At 32.0% G+C, this 21088-nt stretch overlaps 2 protein-coding genes across 2 annotated transcripts; both read left to right on the forward strand.

The window, feature by feature from the left end:
- Positions 1 to 9081: 9081 nt before the first annotated feature.
- LOC123212575 lies at positions 9082 to 15028 on the forward strand. Its single transcript, XM_044631755.1, has 4 exons — positions 9082 to 9338; positions 9577 to 10576; positions 12643 to 12717; positions 14542 to 15028. Exons 2-4 carry the CDS (start codon positions 9683 to 9685, stop codon positions 14656 to 14658), a joined length of 1086 nt encoding a protein of 361 aa, XP_044487690.1. The 5' UTR covers positions 9082 to 9338; positions 9577 to 9682; the 3' UTR covers positions 14659 to 15028.
- Positions 15029 to 17555: 2527 nt separating this feature from the next.
- Positions 17556 to 18770, forward strand: LOC123194691. The gene is made up of 2 exons (XM_044608046.1): positions 17556 to 18040; positions 18139 to 18770. The coding sequence occupies exons 1-2, from the start codon at positions 18013 to 18015 to the stop codon at positions 18696 to 18698; spliced, it is 588 nt and encodes a 195-aa protein (XP_044463981.1). The 5' UTR covers positions 17556 to 18012; the 3' UTR covers positions 18699 to 18770.
- Positions 18771 to 21088: the final 2318 nt, after the last annotated feature.

Raw genomic sequence — 21088 nt, forward strand, 5'->3', positions numbered from 1 at the left:
TGTTATACTCTAGTGTTAGGTAAATGTTACTTAAAATAAATATTATGAATATTTGAATAATACACGTCATGTCATGTATGCTTAAAAAATTGAAATAATTTGATTGTAATATTCTTTTAATTAAGGGGTTTGTATTAAATAACCCTATTCCATTTGTTTAATTTTATTTTATTGGGTCTGTGCACCTTAGTTTTGAATGAAGTCAGAGCAAATGGACAAGGACTCGAAGATGATTTGGATAGCTATTCAAATGAAGATATAGACTTAGATGAATAGTTTGTCATTAGGTTGTAATTTTGAAAGCCTCATGATCATCCCACCATGTTTTAAATTAAACATCTTGAGATATATATATATGAGATGTTTAATTGAACTTAATTAAAATTAAGTTAAACCTAAATCTCCCTAATCTATGTTTTCTATCATGGGATAATAAATTCTATAACATAAATTTTAATATCCCAAGATTTCTATTATATGAGAGATGTAGGATTTTTGTCATGGAATTAAATTTATCTTGCTCTTTAATGGTTATTTTTTATCATGATCAAGATTTCTATTATACGAGGATATAATAAAAATGTCATTTCTGGAAAACATGATGGTTTGGATTTAACTAGCTGAGGGTGTGATGATTTCTATTATGTGAGGTATCCAGAGCGAAAAACATGCTAAATAAATCAAGTCATATATATGGATATAAATGGGAAGAGTTTCCCACTTATTAAATTTAATTAACCAAGATTTCTATTATATGAGGTTAATTAAGTTTAATAAGAATTCGATTCCCTATTAAGAAATTTGATCTAACGAAAATTTTGGATCCTATCTAAAGATGTGCGAGATTCGAATAAAATAGTGGGAGTTAATAAGATTATGCAACTAAGAAAGGTTTAAATTCACATATTCGATTCACTAACAAAATATTTCTCTTTGTAGTGTTTTTGCTTAATTATGATATATTTGAAAAATGGCCAACAACATACTCTTAAGGATCTTGGATAATAATATCTTGACTAGACCCAACTTCAATGATTGGTTAAGAAATCTTCAAACAATACTAGACTTCAAAAAAAATTGGTTAAATCTTAGAAGCACTAAATGAGGAGCGTAAGATGTTCGAGGCATGGGTCAAGGATAATATGAAAGCTCAAGGCTACATGCTAGCCTCAATGACATCCTCGTTGTTTTACAAGAGTTGTAAAACGAAAATTCGAGAGTAGTCAAGTACGAGTCATGCGTTTTGTTTTTTAACATGAGATTAAGGGAAGACATGCCCTCAGATGAACATGTCATAAAAATGATCAATGCATTAGGGTAGTTGGACATTTAGGGCGTCGTCCTACCAGATCGCATCAAAATGAATTTGATTCTATAGTCCTTCCCACTAAGTTATAAACTGTTTATAACCAACCATAATTTAAATTGGATAGAGTGAAAACTCTTTGAGTTGCTCAATGAGCTCCAAGAGTTCTACAAGCAAGGGACAAATGACTCTAGACATATAGATATGTATCTAACTTCTACCAATAAGGCTAATAAGAGGCCCAAAAAGCAATAAAATAAAGATCCAAATGTTGGACCCAGGAAATGGAATTTTAAGAAATGTGCTACCAAGGCGGAGAAAGCAAAAGAAAAGGGAAAGTGTTTACATTATTTACAGGATAGACATTGGAAAAGGAATTGTCCTTTATACCTGGACAACCTTAAGAAAAACAAAACCGGTATAATCCACTATCAAGTCATTGAATTCAAATAATCATTCCTAGATCATAAATTTAGTTGCTACATCTCATATGTGTGTTTTTATGTAGACACTATAAAATAGTTCTGTTTTATCACATGGTGAGATCATTTTGAAGATGACAAATAAAGCAAATGTTGCAGCTGAAGCCATGGGAACTTGCCAAGTTAGACTACCATTAAGGCATATTTTTTATAATGTTTTGTATTTTGCAAAAGCCACTAGAAATATTATTTCATTTTTGCAATATGTAAGTTTGGCTACAATGTTAAATTTAATGGAAATGAATGTTTAATATTTTGTGAAAATATTATAGTGGGCAAAACTATAAATACAAATGGTCTATATGTATTGAAACTGAATGATTATCATATAAATTCTATTCCTAATAAAACAATTCGAAGTGAAGCAAACATCAAGGTTCTATGGCATCATAGATTAGATCACATTAAAGAAAGAAGATTAATTCAACTTAAAGAACATGGGTTTTTGAATTCATTGAGTTTTGAATCCTATCCAACATGTGAATCATGCCTCCAAGAAAAAATGACTAAATCTCCTTTTAAGAATAAAGGGGAACGTGTTACTAAAGTTGATACAAACAGATGTATGTGGACCATTTAATAATATGGCTAGGGGAGGCTTACACTACTTCATTACCTTCACTCATGATTATTCTTGGTATGGGTATCTATATTTAATGAAATACAAATTAGAATCCTTTGAAAAGTTTAGAGAATTCAAGAATGAAATAGAGAAACAAATTGGAAAGAATACTATGTTCAAATTATAAAGGAGAATACTTGAGTGCAAAATTTCAAGTAAAACAATAGAATAATTTCCCAAATGATACTTCTATACACACCTCAATATAATAGTGTATTTGAAAGGAGAAATCGTACTTTATTAGATATGATACTATTAATGATAAGCTTTACAGACTTGTTGATGTCATTGTGGGGATATGCCCTTCAAACCACTATGCATATCTTAAATTGGATACCATCAAAATCAGTCCCAAAAAATCATACGAGTTATGGTATTCCAAACACCCAAATCTCAATTTATGAAAAATTTGGGATGTCTAGCTTATGTCAAAGTAGTTAAAATAGATAAGCTAGATGTTAGATAAAAAAACGGGCAATTCATAGGATATCTTAAAAATAGTTTAAGATATTATTTTTACTTTCTGATTGATTTAAAAAATAACAATAAGTAGGAATGCCTATTTTCTTGAGAAAGAGTTCTCGGAAGAAGGTAGTGCAGGAAGAAACGTTGAGCTTGAGGAAGAGCCCAAAGAGCCTCAAACTGACATTATTAAGATTAGATTGTCCATTCAGGGAGCCTCAGTATCAGATACTACGGTTCCAGCATGAAAATCTTTGAAGGTATCTTAACCTCCAAAAAGATACGAATTTCTTTATGAGTAAGATTTTGAATCTTACATAGTAAAAGAAATAAATTATGGAAATAATCCTAGAAACTATAAATAAGCTATACTAGATACTGATTCAGGTAGATCGCTAGAAGCAATGAGTTCTAAAATAGAATAAATACATGCTAATCAAGTATGGACACTTATTGATCCACTGAAAGGAATTGTTCTAATTGGTTATAAGTGGGTCGTCAAAGGAAAGATTGGTAAAGATGGAAAGGTTGAGACCTATAAAGCTCAGCTAGTAGCAAAAGGTTATACTTAGAAACAAGGTTCAGATTATGAGGAAACTTTTTCACCCACAACTATAATTTAATCTATTTGAATAATGCTAGCTATCACAACATACCATGATTATGAAATTTTGTAGATGGATGTCAAAACCGTGTTCCTCAATGGATTCATTGAGGAAAACATATATATGGAACAACCCATAGGTTTTGTATCCATTTATAAAAGACATAAGGTATACAAGTTACATTGATCTATTTATGGATTGAAGCAAGCTTCCAAAAGTTGGAACATTCAATTCAATGAAATAATCAAATCATTTGGTTTCAAAAAGAATCCAAATAAACCTTGTGCTTAAAAATAGGTTAAGAATCATGCCATTATATTCCTTATATTGTAGGTAGATGACGTACTACTAATGGGTAATGACATTGGCATGATGAATGAGGTGAAAATCTAGTTGTCTAGAACCTTTTTGATGAAAGACTTAGGAGATGTGATCTATGTCCTTAGAATTCATATCTATAAAGATAGAACGAAAAGGATAATTAGATTATCTAAAAAATTGTACATAGAAAAATTGTTGAAAAGGTTCAACATGGAAAACTCAAAAAGAGGACTTTTATCCTTTACTTATGGTCTTCATCTTTCTAAAGATATAGGTTTAAAGACCGATGAAGAGCAACAACAGATGCGTAATGTGCCCAATGCTTCAGTTGTAGGTGGATTCATGTACATAATGCTATGTAAAAAACCTAATACAACACTTGTTATAAGTGTTCTGAGTAGATATCAGGCTAATCCAAGTGAGAAACGTTGGGTAACTATGAAATCAATTGTTAAATACTTAAGAAAGACTAAAGATCTTGTTTTGAGTTATGGGTGTTCAAAGATAAACATTTAAGGATACTTAAACTCTGATTTCCAATTGGATGTTGATGATAGAAAGTCTATGTTAGAGTTCATTTTTATTTATAATGAGGGGCAGTTAATTAGAAAAGTTTCAAATAGTCAACTACAATTGACTTCACTATAGAACTTGAGTATATTGCTACTTCAAAAGCTACAAAAGAGGCTATATGAACATGTAAGTTTGTATCTGAACTCGGTATGGTTTCAAACATGTCTTATTTGATAACTATGTTCTATGATAATATCGATGCTATTGCACATGCAAAAGAATCATGGGCATATCAAAGGTCCAAACATATTCAACAAAAGTACCACATTTTGAGAGAATTTGTTAGAACTTGGGAGATAATAATACAAAAGACATTGTCAGCAGAAAATGTAGCTGACTTATCATAAGATCGTACTAGTATACGAAGTAATTTTTTGACTTAAGACATTATGGTTGGATTTGATATGGATACGCGTGATTCATATGATATATATATGCAGGGTTAATCACATCTTGTAAGACAAACCATATTGGTCATATCTTATTTGTATATGGAGAAAAATGATGCTAAAGATGGGATTTGTTGACTCGAAAGTATTGGGTTCTAAATATTCACTAATTCTACCTAAATCCAAATTCCAAAATAAATGTCAATAAATATTGGAAATCGAAATCTTTGGCCAAAATATAATACAAGTCATACGAAGGATGTTTGTGATGATGTGTTCTGAATACTTGAATCAACGATTAGTAAAGAATTCTAATTAGGGCTTTGACAATTCATAAGTTTGAAATTGATCTAGATTAGACAATAGAAAGATATTACTTATACGGAATATACGATTAGAGATATTAGATTCGATGAAATATTTTTTCATCATAGTTTGGGGGCTCTAGCACATTACTAAATATTTACCAAAGTTGTTAGGCTTCTGAATGTACTTTCAAATTGTTTGAAAAAAGACTCATGACTATGTCATGATGAACCTAAAGGGTCATACCAATACACCAAGCTTTTGAAAGGTAGAATTAGTTATCTCGGGTTAGCTAGCACCTTCTGAAGGATAATAGAAATCATATAAAATGTTTTATGAGTGTAAAAGTAACATTTTAAAAGTTAAGGTGTTAGTGAGATATAATTAATGTAGCTAAAACATAAATTAGATATATATATGTGCATGACAAATCTTTAAATTAAGATTTTGGCATTTTGGTTAGCCAAAAGTAGAATTTTAGAAAACTACAACTAACCACCATTATAAAAGACTGAAGTTTGTTCATTCAAGTAAGAGTTAGTCCATTTTAAACTAAAATTTTCTCATTAAAATTACAAATCTCTTTCGCCTCTTTTTACCTCACAACAAAGGTGGTCTTTTAGCTTGGTGGTGGACTTTTTTTTGGAGGTCTTGCAAGTGGGAGACTCATTCCATCATCTTATATCCATATAGGAGGCAAAGAGTAGATAGAATCCTTATCATTTCTCCCTTTTGCAAATGCATGTTTTGATTCTTTTTTTCTTAACATGCATGTTTGTTTTGCATTTATTCTCTTTATCCAATCTTGCTCTTATTCATTGACACACGAGCGTGTATCTAGTCTAACACAAGCATATGCCTCTTAAGATATTTATTCTAACTTTCTTTTGTATTCTCTTTTCGACTACATTATTTCTCAGGGGTGTTTTGGCTATTTCACCCCATAAACAGTCGTGCTAAAGCTAGACACAGGAAACCCATGTCTTACTTGACCACTAACTGGTCAATAACAACCAACACTTATCAAAACGATGGAAAAACTCAACCTGAATTCTAGGACTCGTGCGCACGGGCATGTGTCCCATACTACACGACCAATTGGCAAACCCAGAAATCAGACCTTAATCGTTCTCTATGCTAGTTCTAGAGTATCCTATTCAAATTTTCTCAGATTTAGCACAAGGAAACTCTTTTACTAACACCATATCTTAACTATGGTCACCAATATCATGCTTTAACAATCATTAACGAAAGTTCATCTAACCTATTAACAAATTCATAAGCAATGACATATCTAAGGTTCATCATACCATTACTCTTTCTCTAATATAAATGCAGCATAATCCCATCTCAATTGCAATTAACAAGCATGGATATTAAGTAAACATTCACTGTCATCGTCATATATCAAAATCCATATAAACATTAATGCACAATAATCACTAACATCAATGAATAAATAACAACATGGGTTGATCAACAACTTTCTTGACTTAAAATCACATCCAATCCACTTCCTTATTCAAATTTCACATGGATTCATCTTATTTGATTGATATGGCACAACAAACGAGCATGACCTCATTATACATTGTCACGTGTCACGCAAACCCATATTTTGACTTTAAAAATCATTATAACTCATGTAAAAGACTATCTTACCCTTGAGAGGTACCTATGGTTGTTACAAAGATAAAACAACGGCTAGGGTTTCTATGATTTTCGTTGTTCTTTATTTCAAACTCATGCTTTTAATTTATATGTGTAGGTGTCTGAGCATGGCTGGAATTTCAACCAAGCACAACATTTATCCAATATACACATGCATGACTGACATATGTATGCACAACCAACATACATTAAGAAATACTTGCACGGCCAATATAACCAATGTATGCCAACCAACATAGACCGACACCACATTGAAAGACTAAGCGAAGAGAATAGATGCAAAACAAATATGCATGTCAAAAAAGAAGGAATTAAAACATGCATTTGCAAAAAAGAGAAAGGATAAGGATTTTATCTACTCCTTTGTGACTTATATGGATATAAGATGATGAAATGAGTCTCCCACTTAAGAGACCTCCAAAGAAAGTCCACCACTAAGCCAAAAGACCACCCTTGTTGTGAGGTAGAGAAAAAGGAGAGAGCTTTGCAATTTTAGTTTAAAATGGACTAATTCATACTTGAATGAACTAACTTATTTCTTTTATACTGGTGGTTAGTTGTAGTTTTCTAAAATTCTTCTTTTGGTCCACCACTTACAATATATCGAACATTAGCAAATATATTTTATGAATATAAAACTAATAATTTTATTTTATAATTACTTTTGATAATGCAAAAAATAATGACAGAATCATTGAATTAATATTTAATTATATATCTATTTCATTTAATAGAAAATTATTTTGTATTAGATATATATCATATTATTAATTTAAAACTCGAGATGATTTGAATATGACTAAAAATGAGATATCAACAATTAGACATGTCTCGCATACATTTTATTATCGTCATCACGGATGCAAATATATCATGAATTATGTAAATCAATGAGATTAAAATAAACAAAATTACAGGTAAAAGTTAAAACTAGGTGGGATTTAACATACCTTATGTTGAAAGCATACAAAGGGTATGAAATACCTATAATACGGTTCTTCAACACCCAACCAAAAGATTCAATAAATTTTTTTTTTTATAAATCATGATTGGGAGATTGTTATGATTTTAATGAACATGTTAGAGCCATTAAAAACAGTGATAGAGCAATGTTCAGGTATGTATTTTCCAATTACTTGTTTAATTTTATATGTATGGTAGAATCAGTGATATTTTTAAAGAATATAGATATCATAATACTTTCCAAAATAAATCTAAACAAATATAATATAAAATTAAAAATATTGTAATGAAATTCCTTTACTTTATGTCACAGCCACTATCTTAAATTTTAGGACAAAATTATTAAGAGTAAAAAATTTATTGAATGCTATTAATGATAATTTGTTAATTACTAGCATTGTTAATTGCATAAACAATATTAAAAAAATTATATTAGAAATGTATAATATTTATGAACATAAATATGGAAGAATTGGACAAAGTTCAAAATAAGAGATAAGTTCTACTAGTTCAAACAAAAAAAAGTTGCTCATCTTGCTCCCACACAAAGGTAAGCAATTAACGGGTTAGAGTTCAAATTATGATAAGTTTTATAATTATATCAATGTTGATTATTATCCAAAAATTGTTCACACAACATGGGGATGAGAAATTAGATGTTTTGACATGATGAAAAAAAAAGGTAGAAAGTTTTCTTGTGCTTACCATTATGACCCAAGATCTACTAACATTTTCGATGTTAATTATAGTATTAGAATTCACTTTTAGTGCAAAAAAATGCATGTCGGATGATGGGGGATCCAATTGACACTTAAACATGGTCAGAACACTCATATGTATAAAGAATTTGGTTAAAGCTGATTTCAAATTACATAATTAGTTCACAAAAGATATTTTCAAAAAATTTAACAATCTAGATAGTGAGAATGAGTAGATGGATGATATATATATATATATATATTTGTAATTGTATATTATGTAAATTAATTTATTTGTACTATATTATGATATTTTTAATCATATAACTATGATATTCGTTCACCACAAATGAGAGGTTATCAATAAAATATTTAGGATATTATTCTTGGTTTTAATAATTAAAAAAAATTATGTTGCAAATTTTTTATTAAAAAATTTGTTTAAACGTGTTGACTTGTTTAAGGCCAATTATAATTCAACCCTATATACATAAGGTCATGTTGTTAACCTTATGTATTTTTTGGATCAACCTAATTCAAAGGCTCATAACTGTGTAGACATTAGCTTAACATGGTACCTAGGGCTGGTGGGCTGTGCCCGAGTTTGTTCGGCCCACTAATGCGTCTTATTGTAATGACTCCATTAAATCTAAAATGATAAAAAAAGATAAAAATAACTTTGCAATACTCCGATTCGGCCCCTAATCTGCCTACTCCAGCCTTGGAACGTAAACAATAAATGAGATGCGTCTACAGGTATCAGTAAGTAACTGTGTTGAAGAAGCAAAGCATTTTTGTACAAGCGAAGCCACTTCAAGTCACAGGAGAATTGAATTGAGCATCCACCATTCATTCCTTTATTGGACTCTCTAAAATTCGCCTCCTACATTCCTTCTTCTATCTGCCATTCTTTTTCCTCTTTAAATCCCACTTGTTAGAGGTTCCTTTCTTTTCATCACTTTTTTAGGCTTTTTATTTCAGTTTTTCTCTTTAATTTATCAATATATTTCTTTGACGTTTTCAATTTAAGAATTGCTTCATTGGCTCTATTGAATGTGTTGCACAAAATTATATTCACTGTAGGGTTGTTGCTTTGTTACTTTATTCAGTGGATCCGATACGTGTTTTTTTTTTTTTTTGGAACCAATTGTTTTTGTGTTTTTTTTTTGCTAAACCAGGAACTTCAATGCCATGATTGTTATCTGTTGTGAATTTTGGGGCCATGGAATCAATCAAGGCTTTGTATTTTAAGTGACTTGCCGTGAGTTTTAGTCAGTTGATTAGATGGGTAAGGAAAACCCGTTTCAAACAAACGCCGGTGGAATTAGCAATGAAGTTAGCCCTCTTGACTCTCAGGATTCAGGGAGGTACTCACATTATAGTGTAGATAAGGAGGCAGGCTTGGCAACTTGCCGGGTGTGCCAATGTGCTGAATCTGACAAAAGAGGAGATGCTGCATTAGGCTTTTTGGGTATTACTGTTCCTTTGCAAGAATCGCTTAAAAGCAATGGAGAAATGCAATCTGACGTAAGGCAAGCACAAAAAGATGGTGAAATTGCCAAAAATGTTGGGAGAGAATCTGGTTTTGTTGAGTTCATAGGCCCTGATGGGGAAGTTTTCATTTGTAATGCTGATTTAGAAATGGGTACATGTAACAGCCAAGATGCTCTAACTGAACTTGGTTGTTCTTGCAAAAGTGATCTTGCTTTGGTACACTATGCTTGCGCCCTTAAATGGTTTGTTAATCATGGGTCCACTGTTTGCGAAATCTGTGGGCATGTTGCAAAAAATATCAGGATTGCTGACTTTAAAAAGGTTGTGGTTTCATTAAAGGATTATGAAGTACTGAGACAAAGGACTGCCAGTGGAGAACCGAATCCTGCTCAAGTGCAAACAAGTTCAGGTGTTGATCCTGATGCTGTTGCTGCTATCAGAAGGCAACGACTAAGTGAGATTTCATTGTGGTTTAGTCCACATGGTCATAACATTCATCAAAATAGTAACTCTAATGCAGTTTCCCAGGTTGTTTTTGAACAACCTTTGAATACTGTTTCTGAAGAGGTGGTCACTGCTGAAAATCCTGCAACAAAATGGGCTGTTGAAGGTACTGGGATTTTGCTTGCTACTGGCCTGCTTACTGTCACTCTGGCATGGCTCATTGCTCCTCGTGTTGGAAAGGTGCGTTGGATTATGCATCATTTATACTTCATTTTGATTATTGTATATGAGGAAGTTTGCTTTTAATTTCTTAGTGTTGTGTGGAAATACAATTTCTTTGGTTGCTTACAATCTTATGTGTGGAGGTTTTATGCTTGTGTAGCCAGGACAATAAGTTTTGCTCAAATTCTAGCAGTTGGCACCAATGCTAAACTGATAAATACCTGGAAAGTCCGCGGAAGTTCCTCCTCACTCAACTAAGTTTCCCAATGGGCACCCACCTTCAACTCCTGCACAACTCAATACACACACAACCAACCACGAGCAACACAACAGACGAACTGTATTAACCAATTACTAGATTGATTACTAATCTTCCAATACAACTCAATACCAAATAAATTCTGCAACTCAATAGAACAATACATATAACTCTCTTCCAGCGCCCAGCATTTGACAGGCTGACTTGCTCCCTCCTACCCTCTATTCTATGCAATTCTTGCTTAATTCCCCCCCAGTCCCTTTCCAACCTTTTTCTCATCCTTCTCTCCATAACTGCCCTCTCTTCCTTTGCTTGTCATTTCTCCCTTGAATATCCTTGTGGTCCAGCCCCCTTGTTGCTTGTCTGCTCCTTTTTCTTTTGCTGTAGGACCGCTACTTATCTGCTCCAGCCTCCAGCCACTTGTGCCCAGCATCCCTCTTCTTTGCATTTGGTCTCCTTTCTTCTTGCAAGATACATAGACGTGAGATCTAACAAAAAACAACTTGACAATTGTGATAACTAAAATAAGAGAGGGATATTGAAAAGAAAACTGTTTACTTGTTTTTAATTCAAATGCTTAAGCTTTAAATAGACAAATACATAACCCCAGAAAAAAAAAAAACATGTATTTCCTAAAGTTTAGACCATTTCTCCATAAACTCCTAAAAATTAGGACATTTTGCAAACAAACTAATAAATAATTATTTAACAATAAATTATTTTATCAAATTGATGGATACTACACCTAATTGATAGGAAGCCTAAATAAATAGAAGATTTCTGTATTATTGTATTAACTGTTGCCATGTTGGTTTGAGTTGGCATCTAATTTTTGCTCTTGTGCCAATCTTCTGAATAGTTGTTTAGCTTTGCAATAAGCTTATATTTGTGAAATATTGAGATGGTTGTCATTGGCTTATCATCTATCTTGCTTACCAATTGGCCTGACTTCATAGAATATTGTACCGGTTATGATTTGTACTGTTATTCAACGAGAATATTAGTTTATATAGTGTTCCAGGATATAGTGTCAATAACAGCTCTTATGATAATTTTTTCTAGTAAATCTAATCTCAAGATCATTCTCTCCTCTCATTTTATGTTGATCACTTTTATGTATCAAAGACTAATTTTTTTTAAAATTTTCTTAACTATCATGTTATGTTTTTGTAGTCTTAAGTGACATTTTTCACATCCTCTGTAGATGGGACTGCATTGATTTTGTGGGAAGAATTATTGATTATCAATTATTATATGAATTATGGTCAAGTTTACTGATACTGTAAGTTTATAGCTGCACTGACCAATGGTTGTCCATCTCTTTTGAGAAATCTTTTTCTTGGACATGAAAACCCACTTTTATTAGAAGAAGATAAGTATTCCCTAGTGGCTTTCTAATGCTTTAACAATGCTGGAAAGCAAGTTAAAATTATTTTCCTTTAGGGTTTAAGGAGTAGCAACAAAACCAAAGTGAGAAGACAAAGAGAAACATGCAGGCTGTTATAACGTAAATTAGTTGTTTTCCTCTGTTTTGTAAGGTCATTTGATGTCCTTTATTTGGCCCTCTATTTTTATCATTATTTTGTTTGTCCTGTTTCAAGTGCTCTTGTGTAATTATTATTTACTAGGGTTGGTTCATCTTTTTTGGGCTTTTGTATTCTATATTTATCAATAGGAAAATGGTAAATGGAAAATGTACTTTAAAAAAATTTCCGTCTATGATTTTTTCCTTTTGTATTTGTGATTATACATATTCTATTTCTCTCTGTTTGTCAAACTAGTTTTATTTTATGCAATATATGATTGACTCCAATTTGATGTGCAGAAAACTGCTAGAAGTGGTCTTCATATTCTTCTTGGAGGCATTTGTGCTTTAACAGTAGTCGTCTTCTTTCGCTTTGTGAGTAGCTCAGATTCTATTTCATTTGGTTTTGCATCTTCCAAGCATAGGTTTAATTGGACTCTTTATAGATTTACACATTAACTTGCTAACATTTCATTGGCTTCTTGGGGTTACTTGGGATATTATATCCCAGAAGTTTCCTAGGCACCAATGTTTTAGGGTTAAGAAGTAGTCTCTGGTTTAGATTACAGTAAAGATGGAAGGTCAAGGGATCCATAGGAAAAAAAGAAACGGGGAATGTTTGACCAAGGTTTTTCTACCAACTTGTATATTGATTCCTTTTGGAAGTAGCCTCTAGTTTAGATCACAGTGAACATAGTGGGAAGGTCATGGGATCCACAGGAAAAAAAGGAAAAAGGGAATGTCTGGCCATGGTTTTGCTACTAACTTGTATATTGATTCCTCTTTTTTTATTTGGAATATTACAAAGTTAAATAAAACAATCCTAAGAGAATCAGAATCCTACAATAAAACCCATAATCATACACCATCCTTGCAGTTGAATTTCCTTATCAATGACACTTTGTTCAAACAATTAAATCATTGTTATTAATTTTGTTAATTCTTATAGTCTAAGATCATTGTTTTTGTAGTAGTGATTGACATTATGGTAGTCAAATCACACATCGTATTATATATAAAAAAAATCTAATTTTCTTGTAATTAGTATTATGTATCATAGTATAATTTTTTAAAAAATAATAAAAAATTTGAATTGTTATATCATTATCTTGAATAATATCACAAATATTTCCTAAAAAGTATAAAATTTCATAGGTACATCCCTACCATGTCATCACTTCGTTAAAAAAAGTGTATCGATCTATATTGGTAATATGTATCATATCGTTTAATACATCCACTGTATTGTACTAATTTTTTATATACCTTAGGATATATATAATTTTTTACCTATATTTTATTGTATTGTACGAAATGTATAGTGTATTGTAAGACACTAATAACTATAATTGACATATAAGACATTTTTTTTGGCCTTTTGATCATTTTTAAATTATTATTTAATAACTTTTGTAGGTGATTCAAAAGAATTTTGGTAGACAAGTATGCAATGACATAAGATTATTATAGATACCCTAGATATTCTTTTAATCTAAAAACCGAATATAATTGATTTGTGGCATTCATGTGTAGTTTTACTTTAGTATTATTGTTGAGGATAGATTTGCTTGTGTAGAGAGCGGCCAATGGAAGTTCACTTTTATATGGTCATTAGACTAAGATCTCGTATAACTGCTGGAGCATATACTTGTATTTCTTTTGTGGTATCCATTGTTTAGGCCCAACAAACCTAATGGAATTCACCCAAATGTATTATTTATATATTTTTAGAAGACAATAAACAGTATTTTTGGCAAGAAAGAACACCAGTAGACCAGGTTTCTATCTTGGAGCAAAAGCCTCATGTTGAAGATTAATACTATGTATATAAATAAATTGTATGAACTTATGGTACCATTTGTTTGAGTAATTTTGAAGTAAAAGAAAAAGTATACAATCAACTTTTGCCAATTAGGTTCAAGATATAAGTTCTATTATGGATTTGTTTGCCCTTTAGCCAGTAAAGGTGTTATAATTAAGCCAACTAGGTTGTTACCTGATTGTTAGCCCTTTGGCCACAAAAAGTATAGAGTCTTTGGTTTGTCATCATGAAATTTGCTTAATGATTCACTTTATTGTTCATTTATTTTAATGTCTTATATGTAGACAATTTGCTTGGTTTTATGACTATATCTTCATGGAGATGGAAAATCAGATAACTTTTGTTAACAATAACATTTATGCTTTTGAAATTTGCAGATTGTGCTTACTAGAATTAAATATGGACCTGCACGCTACTGGGCTATCCTGTTTGTCTTCTGGTTTCTTGTATTTGGTATATGGGCATCACGAACACATGGTGCGCACACAACATGATTTCTTAGTATTTTTTTTTATGCATGCATATAAGAATCTGATAAAACTATGTGTATCTATTTTCGATGCGTAAACATATACATATTTATATGTATCATCATATAATTGAGTGATTTTAAATTAAAAATAAAATAATATTTAATTATATGATGATATATATAAATACGTATATATATATATATTTGTGTATTTAAAATAGATATGTATGTTATTACTTTTATGGTGATGACATTTGTAAGTTTCGTCTTCAGATGTTGTGTGCGTTTACTTTACATGTAACAATGAGCTGTGGATAGGCCATACTTGGGTGTGCAGAGGCATGATTTTCCGTGAAGATCTTGGTTTTATATATTATTCTCTCCTTATTATATTCTGGTCTGTATAAAATTCTTTTTTGGGAAATTAAAATAAATGTCCTAAATTTTGGGGTTAAAGAAAAATACCCTTAAATTAAAATATTTAAACAAAAATGTCTCAAATATCCCCTTAAATACCAAAACTACCCTTATAATTTAAATTACTATTTTATTTAAGAATAATAAACAAATTTACCCTTAATATTGGGGTTTAAACAAAAATACCCCTAATCTAAAGCATTTAAACAAAAATGCCTCAAAATAATATCAAATCTACCATTCCTCTATTTCTATATAAACCACATATCTTCCTTTATTTTTAACATATCTGAGAGAGATTTCTGAAGAGAAAAAATAAGTTTGTGTTCAAGATTTCGGGAGTGAAGAGAAAAGTTCGTCATTTCAAGGTATTTATCTCTGTCATTACTTTAATCGTTATTATTTTATTAATAATGGAATTATATGTGATATTTTATATAATAAATTATAATTGTGTGTAATATGTAAAATAATAAAAAATAGATAAGTAATGTTTTAAATATTATAGTAGTATAGAATAACATGATATTACTTTAATCGTTATTATTTTATTAATAATGCAATTATATGTGATATTTTATATAATAAATTATAGTAGTGTGTAATAAATAAAATAATAAAAATTAGTAGGATATGTTTAATAATATTATTCTATCAAACTGAATTATAGAATATGTATAATTGTGTAATAGACATCTATAAATAGTATTTTCAGTGGTATTATTTGTGTTGATTATATAGTTTATTTAGGCAATATACAAATTTACCTCCAAATTTTGGGATTTAAGCAAATATACCCTTATATTAAAGTATTTAAACGAAAATGTTCCAAATATCTTCTTATATACCAAAACTACCATTTTAAATTAAATTATTATTTTTTAAAGGGTAATACCAAAACATGATATATTTAAGTAGTCACAATATATAATTGAATTATGGAATAGGTATAATTATGCAATAGACATATGTAAATAGTATTTTCAGTCGTATTATTTATGTTGATTATATATTTTATTGTAGGATTAATCTAAATGGTTGGATATGCTTCAATTAGATATGAGGAAAATTAGATAGAAAAGGGTGACAATGTTATAAAATACGTTGGAGGTAATAGGAAATTAATTAAAATTTCAGAACACACATCATTCGAAGAATTAATCGAAATAGTGAGCGACAAGTGTAATATAGATCGACGGATATTTAACATTCAGTTGAGCATAAAACCGAGACATTTCGACGACGGTGTTCCGATAGAAATTTCGAATGATGAGGATGTTGAGGTTCTTAACGGTTTATCTAACCTCTTCAAAGAATGTGTTCCAGTTTTTGTTATAACTACAGTTACTGATGATAGTTATGAAGATCAACAAGCAGATGAAGATTTTCAAGGTGGTGAGCTAAGCAGTTATCCAAAAAATCAAACTATTGGTCTAGAAGAGATTCAAAATATCGAGATCAATCTGAAACAAGAATTCTTAGAGGAAGATTTTGCATATATAAATAAAGTTAATGTTGATGCATTGTATCGCGTAGAAGAATTTCTTAATGGAAACGAAACAACTTTTCTAGATTGGAGTGAATTTAATGGAAAAGTTATACCTGATATTCTAATTGAAGTACCAGAAGTTGAAGAGAAGACTTATGTTAGTAACGATATTGGAGGTACAAGTTATTTTCCAGAAACAAATCCTGCTGGTGGAAATGTTCTTATTGATGCATTTCATTGGTTACCACCTTTTCCTGATCAACCATCTACACTAGAAACTCTAAAGCATTGATCGATACTGATTCTCCAAAAGTTGGTACATTATTTTCTAGTAAACAACATGTCATTGATGCGATACGTTAAGACGCGCTTCGTAGGGGATATCAATATTTCGTGGACAAATCTGACACGCTTAGATGGTGCATCTATTGTCGCAATGAAGGATGTAAATGGGGTGCACGGGGAGTTAGGGTTGGACAAAGTGATAGCTTTGAATTACGTCGTATGGATAGCTGTCACACATGTTGCAGAGATCAGATATTACCTAATCATAGACAAGCAGGTGTTCGAGCTTTGGGACAAATTTTGAGAACGAAATTCATTTTAGCTGATTGTATTTATCGACCGAAGGAGATCATTGCTGATATTGTTGACCGATATAAAATTGATATATCATACGCACAAGCATGGCGGGCGAGAAATTGGGGGCTTCAATCATTGAGGGGGACACCAGAAGAGTCGTTTTTGTTGCTGCTAGAGTATTGCCTCAATTTAGAACGTTATAATCCGGTGACGGTGACACATATACTAACGAATGAGGAGGATCGATTTAAATACTTTTACATGGTATTCGGTTGTAGTATCTGTGTATTTCAGCAACATATTCGACCGGTTATTTGTATTGATGCTACTTTCTTAAAGGGTCGATATCTGGGTCAACTATTTATTGCGGTCCCATTAGATGAGAATAATCAAATATATCCACTTGCTTTTGGGATTGGTCCTAGGGAAGATCATGACACATGGTGTTGGTTTTTAACAAAGCTGAGGGTTGTATTGGTGAGGTACCTCAATTGCCCTTCATTTTAGATCGATATGTCAGCATATTTTTCGCATTAGTTGAAGTTTTTCCTGGTGTGCATCACGGTTATTGTTGTCACCACCTCTATTGTAACATGCGGTCTAAGTACAAAAAGAATACTAAAGTCGCATGAATGTATTGGAAAGTAGCTAAGACGTACACTAAATTTGAATTCCAATAGGGCATGAAGTCACTGTCCCGTTTGCACCCTGAGGTAGCTGCATACCTGTGTGAAGTGGGTTTCGATCGATGGCACGAACATATTTTTCAGGGTATAGGTACAATGTAATGACTACCAATATTGCTGAGTCATTTAATGTCTTGGTCAGACACGCTCGAAGTTTATCTATTACTATGCTGATCGAGTTCATTAGAGGTACATTGCAACGATGGTTTATGAAAGAAGAAATCATTCTAGTAAGTTCATATTCACTGTTTTACTATATTAAAAATGTGTGTTACTAAACTTATACTTAGTTACTAACCAGATGTGTTTATATTTGTATGATTTACAGATGCTTGTACCAGTCCAGTCACACCTTCGATTGAAGATAAGATCGTCAAACGTGTACGGAAGTTTTCCAATTTGGAGGTGTGTCCTATACCATCTGATCGATACAAGATTCTTGGTAGTGGCCAATATGATGTCTTGGTCAACCTGACAGAGCATACATGTACCTATAGAAAATTTCAATTGTCAAAGATTTTCTGCATGCATGTTATTGTTGTAGCCAGATATATGAAGCTCACAACCTGCATTCAATGGGTGCATTCATACTACAACACAACTTTTTATCGAACAGTTTATGCAGACGTAGTCAATCCATTGGGAGATCAGTTAGAGTGGCTTCATCCAGAGGAGGCAACTGTTATCCATCCACCGTATGTGCATCGTCATCGTGCAAGTTGTCTCGCAAATAAAAACAGACGTCCTTCTCAAGGAGAGGTTGTTGAACAACTTATCTGTAGTCGATGTCATCAACTTGGACATACAAGACAGAATTGTAGAAGCCCTATTCCAATACCTAGTTCTGTACCATCAAGTTCAGGAAAAAAGAAGAACGCTGGGAAATAACTGCATTTGTTAATTATACTTGTTAATTTTAATATAAATATTGTTTTTATACTTGTTTTTGTAACTCTAATGTTCGTGGATGTTAATTTTAATATAAATGTATTCCTTGTACTTGTTTCTGTAAACTTAATGCTTGTGATTGTTATTGCGAATATTATCCTTTTATGTCATTTTTTTTCATTATATTTGTCGCTTTCGGTAACTATATCAAATGCAAATGCACATGAATGAATCAATATATGGATAAATATATATACAAATGAAGTGCTAAACACTCGATGTATCGTAACATGAACACCCTACAGTCACTTGATAGGGGCGCCTGTTGCGGTATATCCACCACCCTATGCAATGAAATGAATCGTCCTGTGGACTCCGATGCCAAACGGCCCAAAATGATGTCGCAGCTAGCAAATGTGGTATCATCGACGTATATCCCAACATCTTTCGCCTAAATAGCTTCGGGTTAGCTGTAAAACTCTGTAAGAAGTCATAAACCGTAATCTTCCACTTTTTCAAATCCAACACCCTTATTACCCAATGAGCATTTTCAAAGTTTATTGGGATAAAAACCTGCACACGTTGATATAATTGTAATTAGATCTTAATCGATTATTCTTCAAAATGCACTTGAGATTCGATTACTAACCTCATCAATCATACCCAAGGTTGCAAATGCAACTCAGGTGGATACTCTGCATCCACCATACGTGTAAAGAGCGGAGGGAACTGGTAGCTATTCGGATCTCTCGTCCAGGCCGCATACTCATGAGGGATGTATCCAACAAAACAACTCAAAACCGTCGTCCAATTCTGTTGAACATTCGTAGTATCATCATGCTGGCGTCGACGTAATAACCCCAAAAACGAATCAACATGCTAAAAAAACAGAAGATATAACGTCATCAGGCCATAAAAGGATTATCTAATCAAAATACGAAATTCATTTGTTAAAGTGAACTCACATCGTCAGACAACCATCCGGAGGTGTCCATGAGTGTACCCCAAAATACAATTTTGGTCTTCTCACCTATGTCATACACATGACGTTTCTCAAACAAGTTCGACTCTGCATACCACTTCTTGAATACCTCCTTATGTTTGGTTTTCGATAACTACACAAACGGTCTCGTTCGTTGGCCACGTGATTTCAGAGGATTCGTGTATGGACTACGAATCAGGGGTCCCTTCTTGACAATCATATCACGAACTGTGTGAAAATACTACAGCAAAACAAATGATACGTTAAGTAAAATGAATAATACATTATTCCAACTGAACTTAATAAATTTATTAAAAATCTAAATTTTTTGATACCTTTTGCATCGTTGGAGTCATAGCTGGAGAATCCGCAAGTGAAGCTATATCGAATATATTTTCTTTCAAGACCGGCTGTATTCAAATACATGAATTGACTAAATGGGATGATAAATTATTTCAATTGTAGTTATTAAATTTCTTAAATATTCAATTACTTGCTCCTGGCCCTCGTGTATAAGGATCTGAACAACATCATCAGTGACCTCATCATCTTGGAAGACAATATCGATCACTTGTTTTTCTTTGCTTTGAGTGTTAAGATAGACCAAACGAAGATCCTATTGTAACAGGAAAGAAAGTGTAAACCACTGTTGAACTTAACAAATGCAACAATTAATACATGAAATTTCTAACACTTCACCTCAACCTCCTCCCAACTCGATATTAGAGCATCCACATGTGGTGATCGATCGACATCACCAATATCCTATGACAACATTAACATTTAATATTATGAAATCAAAAAATTAAACAAAAAAACAACAAAGTTTTCATTATACAATGTACGTACCTCTAATGTCGAAACAGACGGCACAATGGTATCCGCAATCGGTGCAACCGCAGAAACGTCAGGTTGCTGGCACAATATTGATAATAACAAGTTTTGAGAAAATTAGACCACAGATGTGTAAATGAGATAAAATATTATATATCCATGTTATACTAACTGGAATAATCACAAAAGGTGTAGACAGAGGAGACCTCATGTGAAGTGATCTATCGTCTCCGACATCCTGTATCAGTAGTAGCAATTAATATTGATTAATCGAAGAATTATATTTAACAGGATTATTAGATATATAATTAAAGAATCCAGATATAACATTTATTTCAAAAGGATGTTATAATTACCTGAATCATCGTAAAAGGTGTCATCGAGAATACCTCATGCGATGATATATAATCACTGATATCAAGAGGCAATATCTGATCTTCTCGGGATGGTCTCTTATCAAACAACTGACTCTGTAATAATTTTAACAGATTACAATTTATTTCAAAAGTAACATTTTTAAAACACTCGAAACAGTTAGCACTCACATCAATAACAGGTGGAGACGGGAATGTAA

This window comes from Mangifera indica, chromosome 1 (genome assembly GCF_011075055.1).
Source record: "Mangifera indica cultivar Alphonso chromosome 1, CATAS_Mindica_2.1, whole genome shotgun sequence".
Taxonomy (NCBI): Eukaryota; Viridiplantae; Streptophyta; class Magnoliopsida; order Sapindales; family Anacardiaceae; genus Mangifera; species Mangifera indica.

What these genes read in the sequence shown, in the direction of transcription:
- LOC123212575 (XM_044631755.1), top strand. Translation starts at nt 9,683, where the DNA reads ATGGGTAAGGAAAACCCGTTTCAAACAAACGCCGGTGGAATTAGCAAT. An exon ending in TTGCTCCTCGTGTTGGAAAG is followed by an intron (nt 10,577 to 12,642) that starts GTGCGTTGGATT and finishes TTTGATGTGCAG; the next exon opens with AAAACTGCTAGAAGTGGTCT. An exon ending in TAGTCGTCTTCTTTCGCTTT is followed by an intron (nt 12,718 to 14,541) that starts GTGAGTAGCTCA and finishes TGAAATTTGCAG; the next exon opens with ATTGTGCTTACTAGAATTAA.
- LOC123194691 (XM_044608046.1), top strand. Translation starts at nt 18,013, where the DNA reads ATGGTTTATGAAAGAAGAAATCATTCTA. An exon ending in TGAAAGAAGAAATCATTCTA is followed by an intron (nt 18,041 to 18,138) that starts GTAAGTTCATAT and finishes TATGATTTACAG; the next exon opens with ATGCTTGTACCAGTCCAGTC.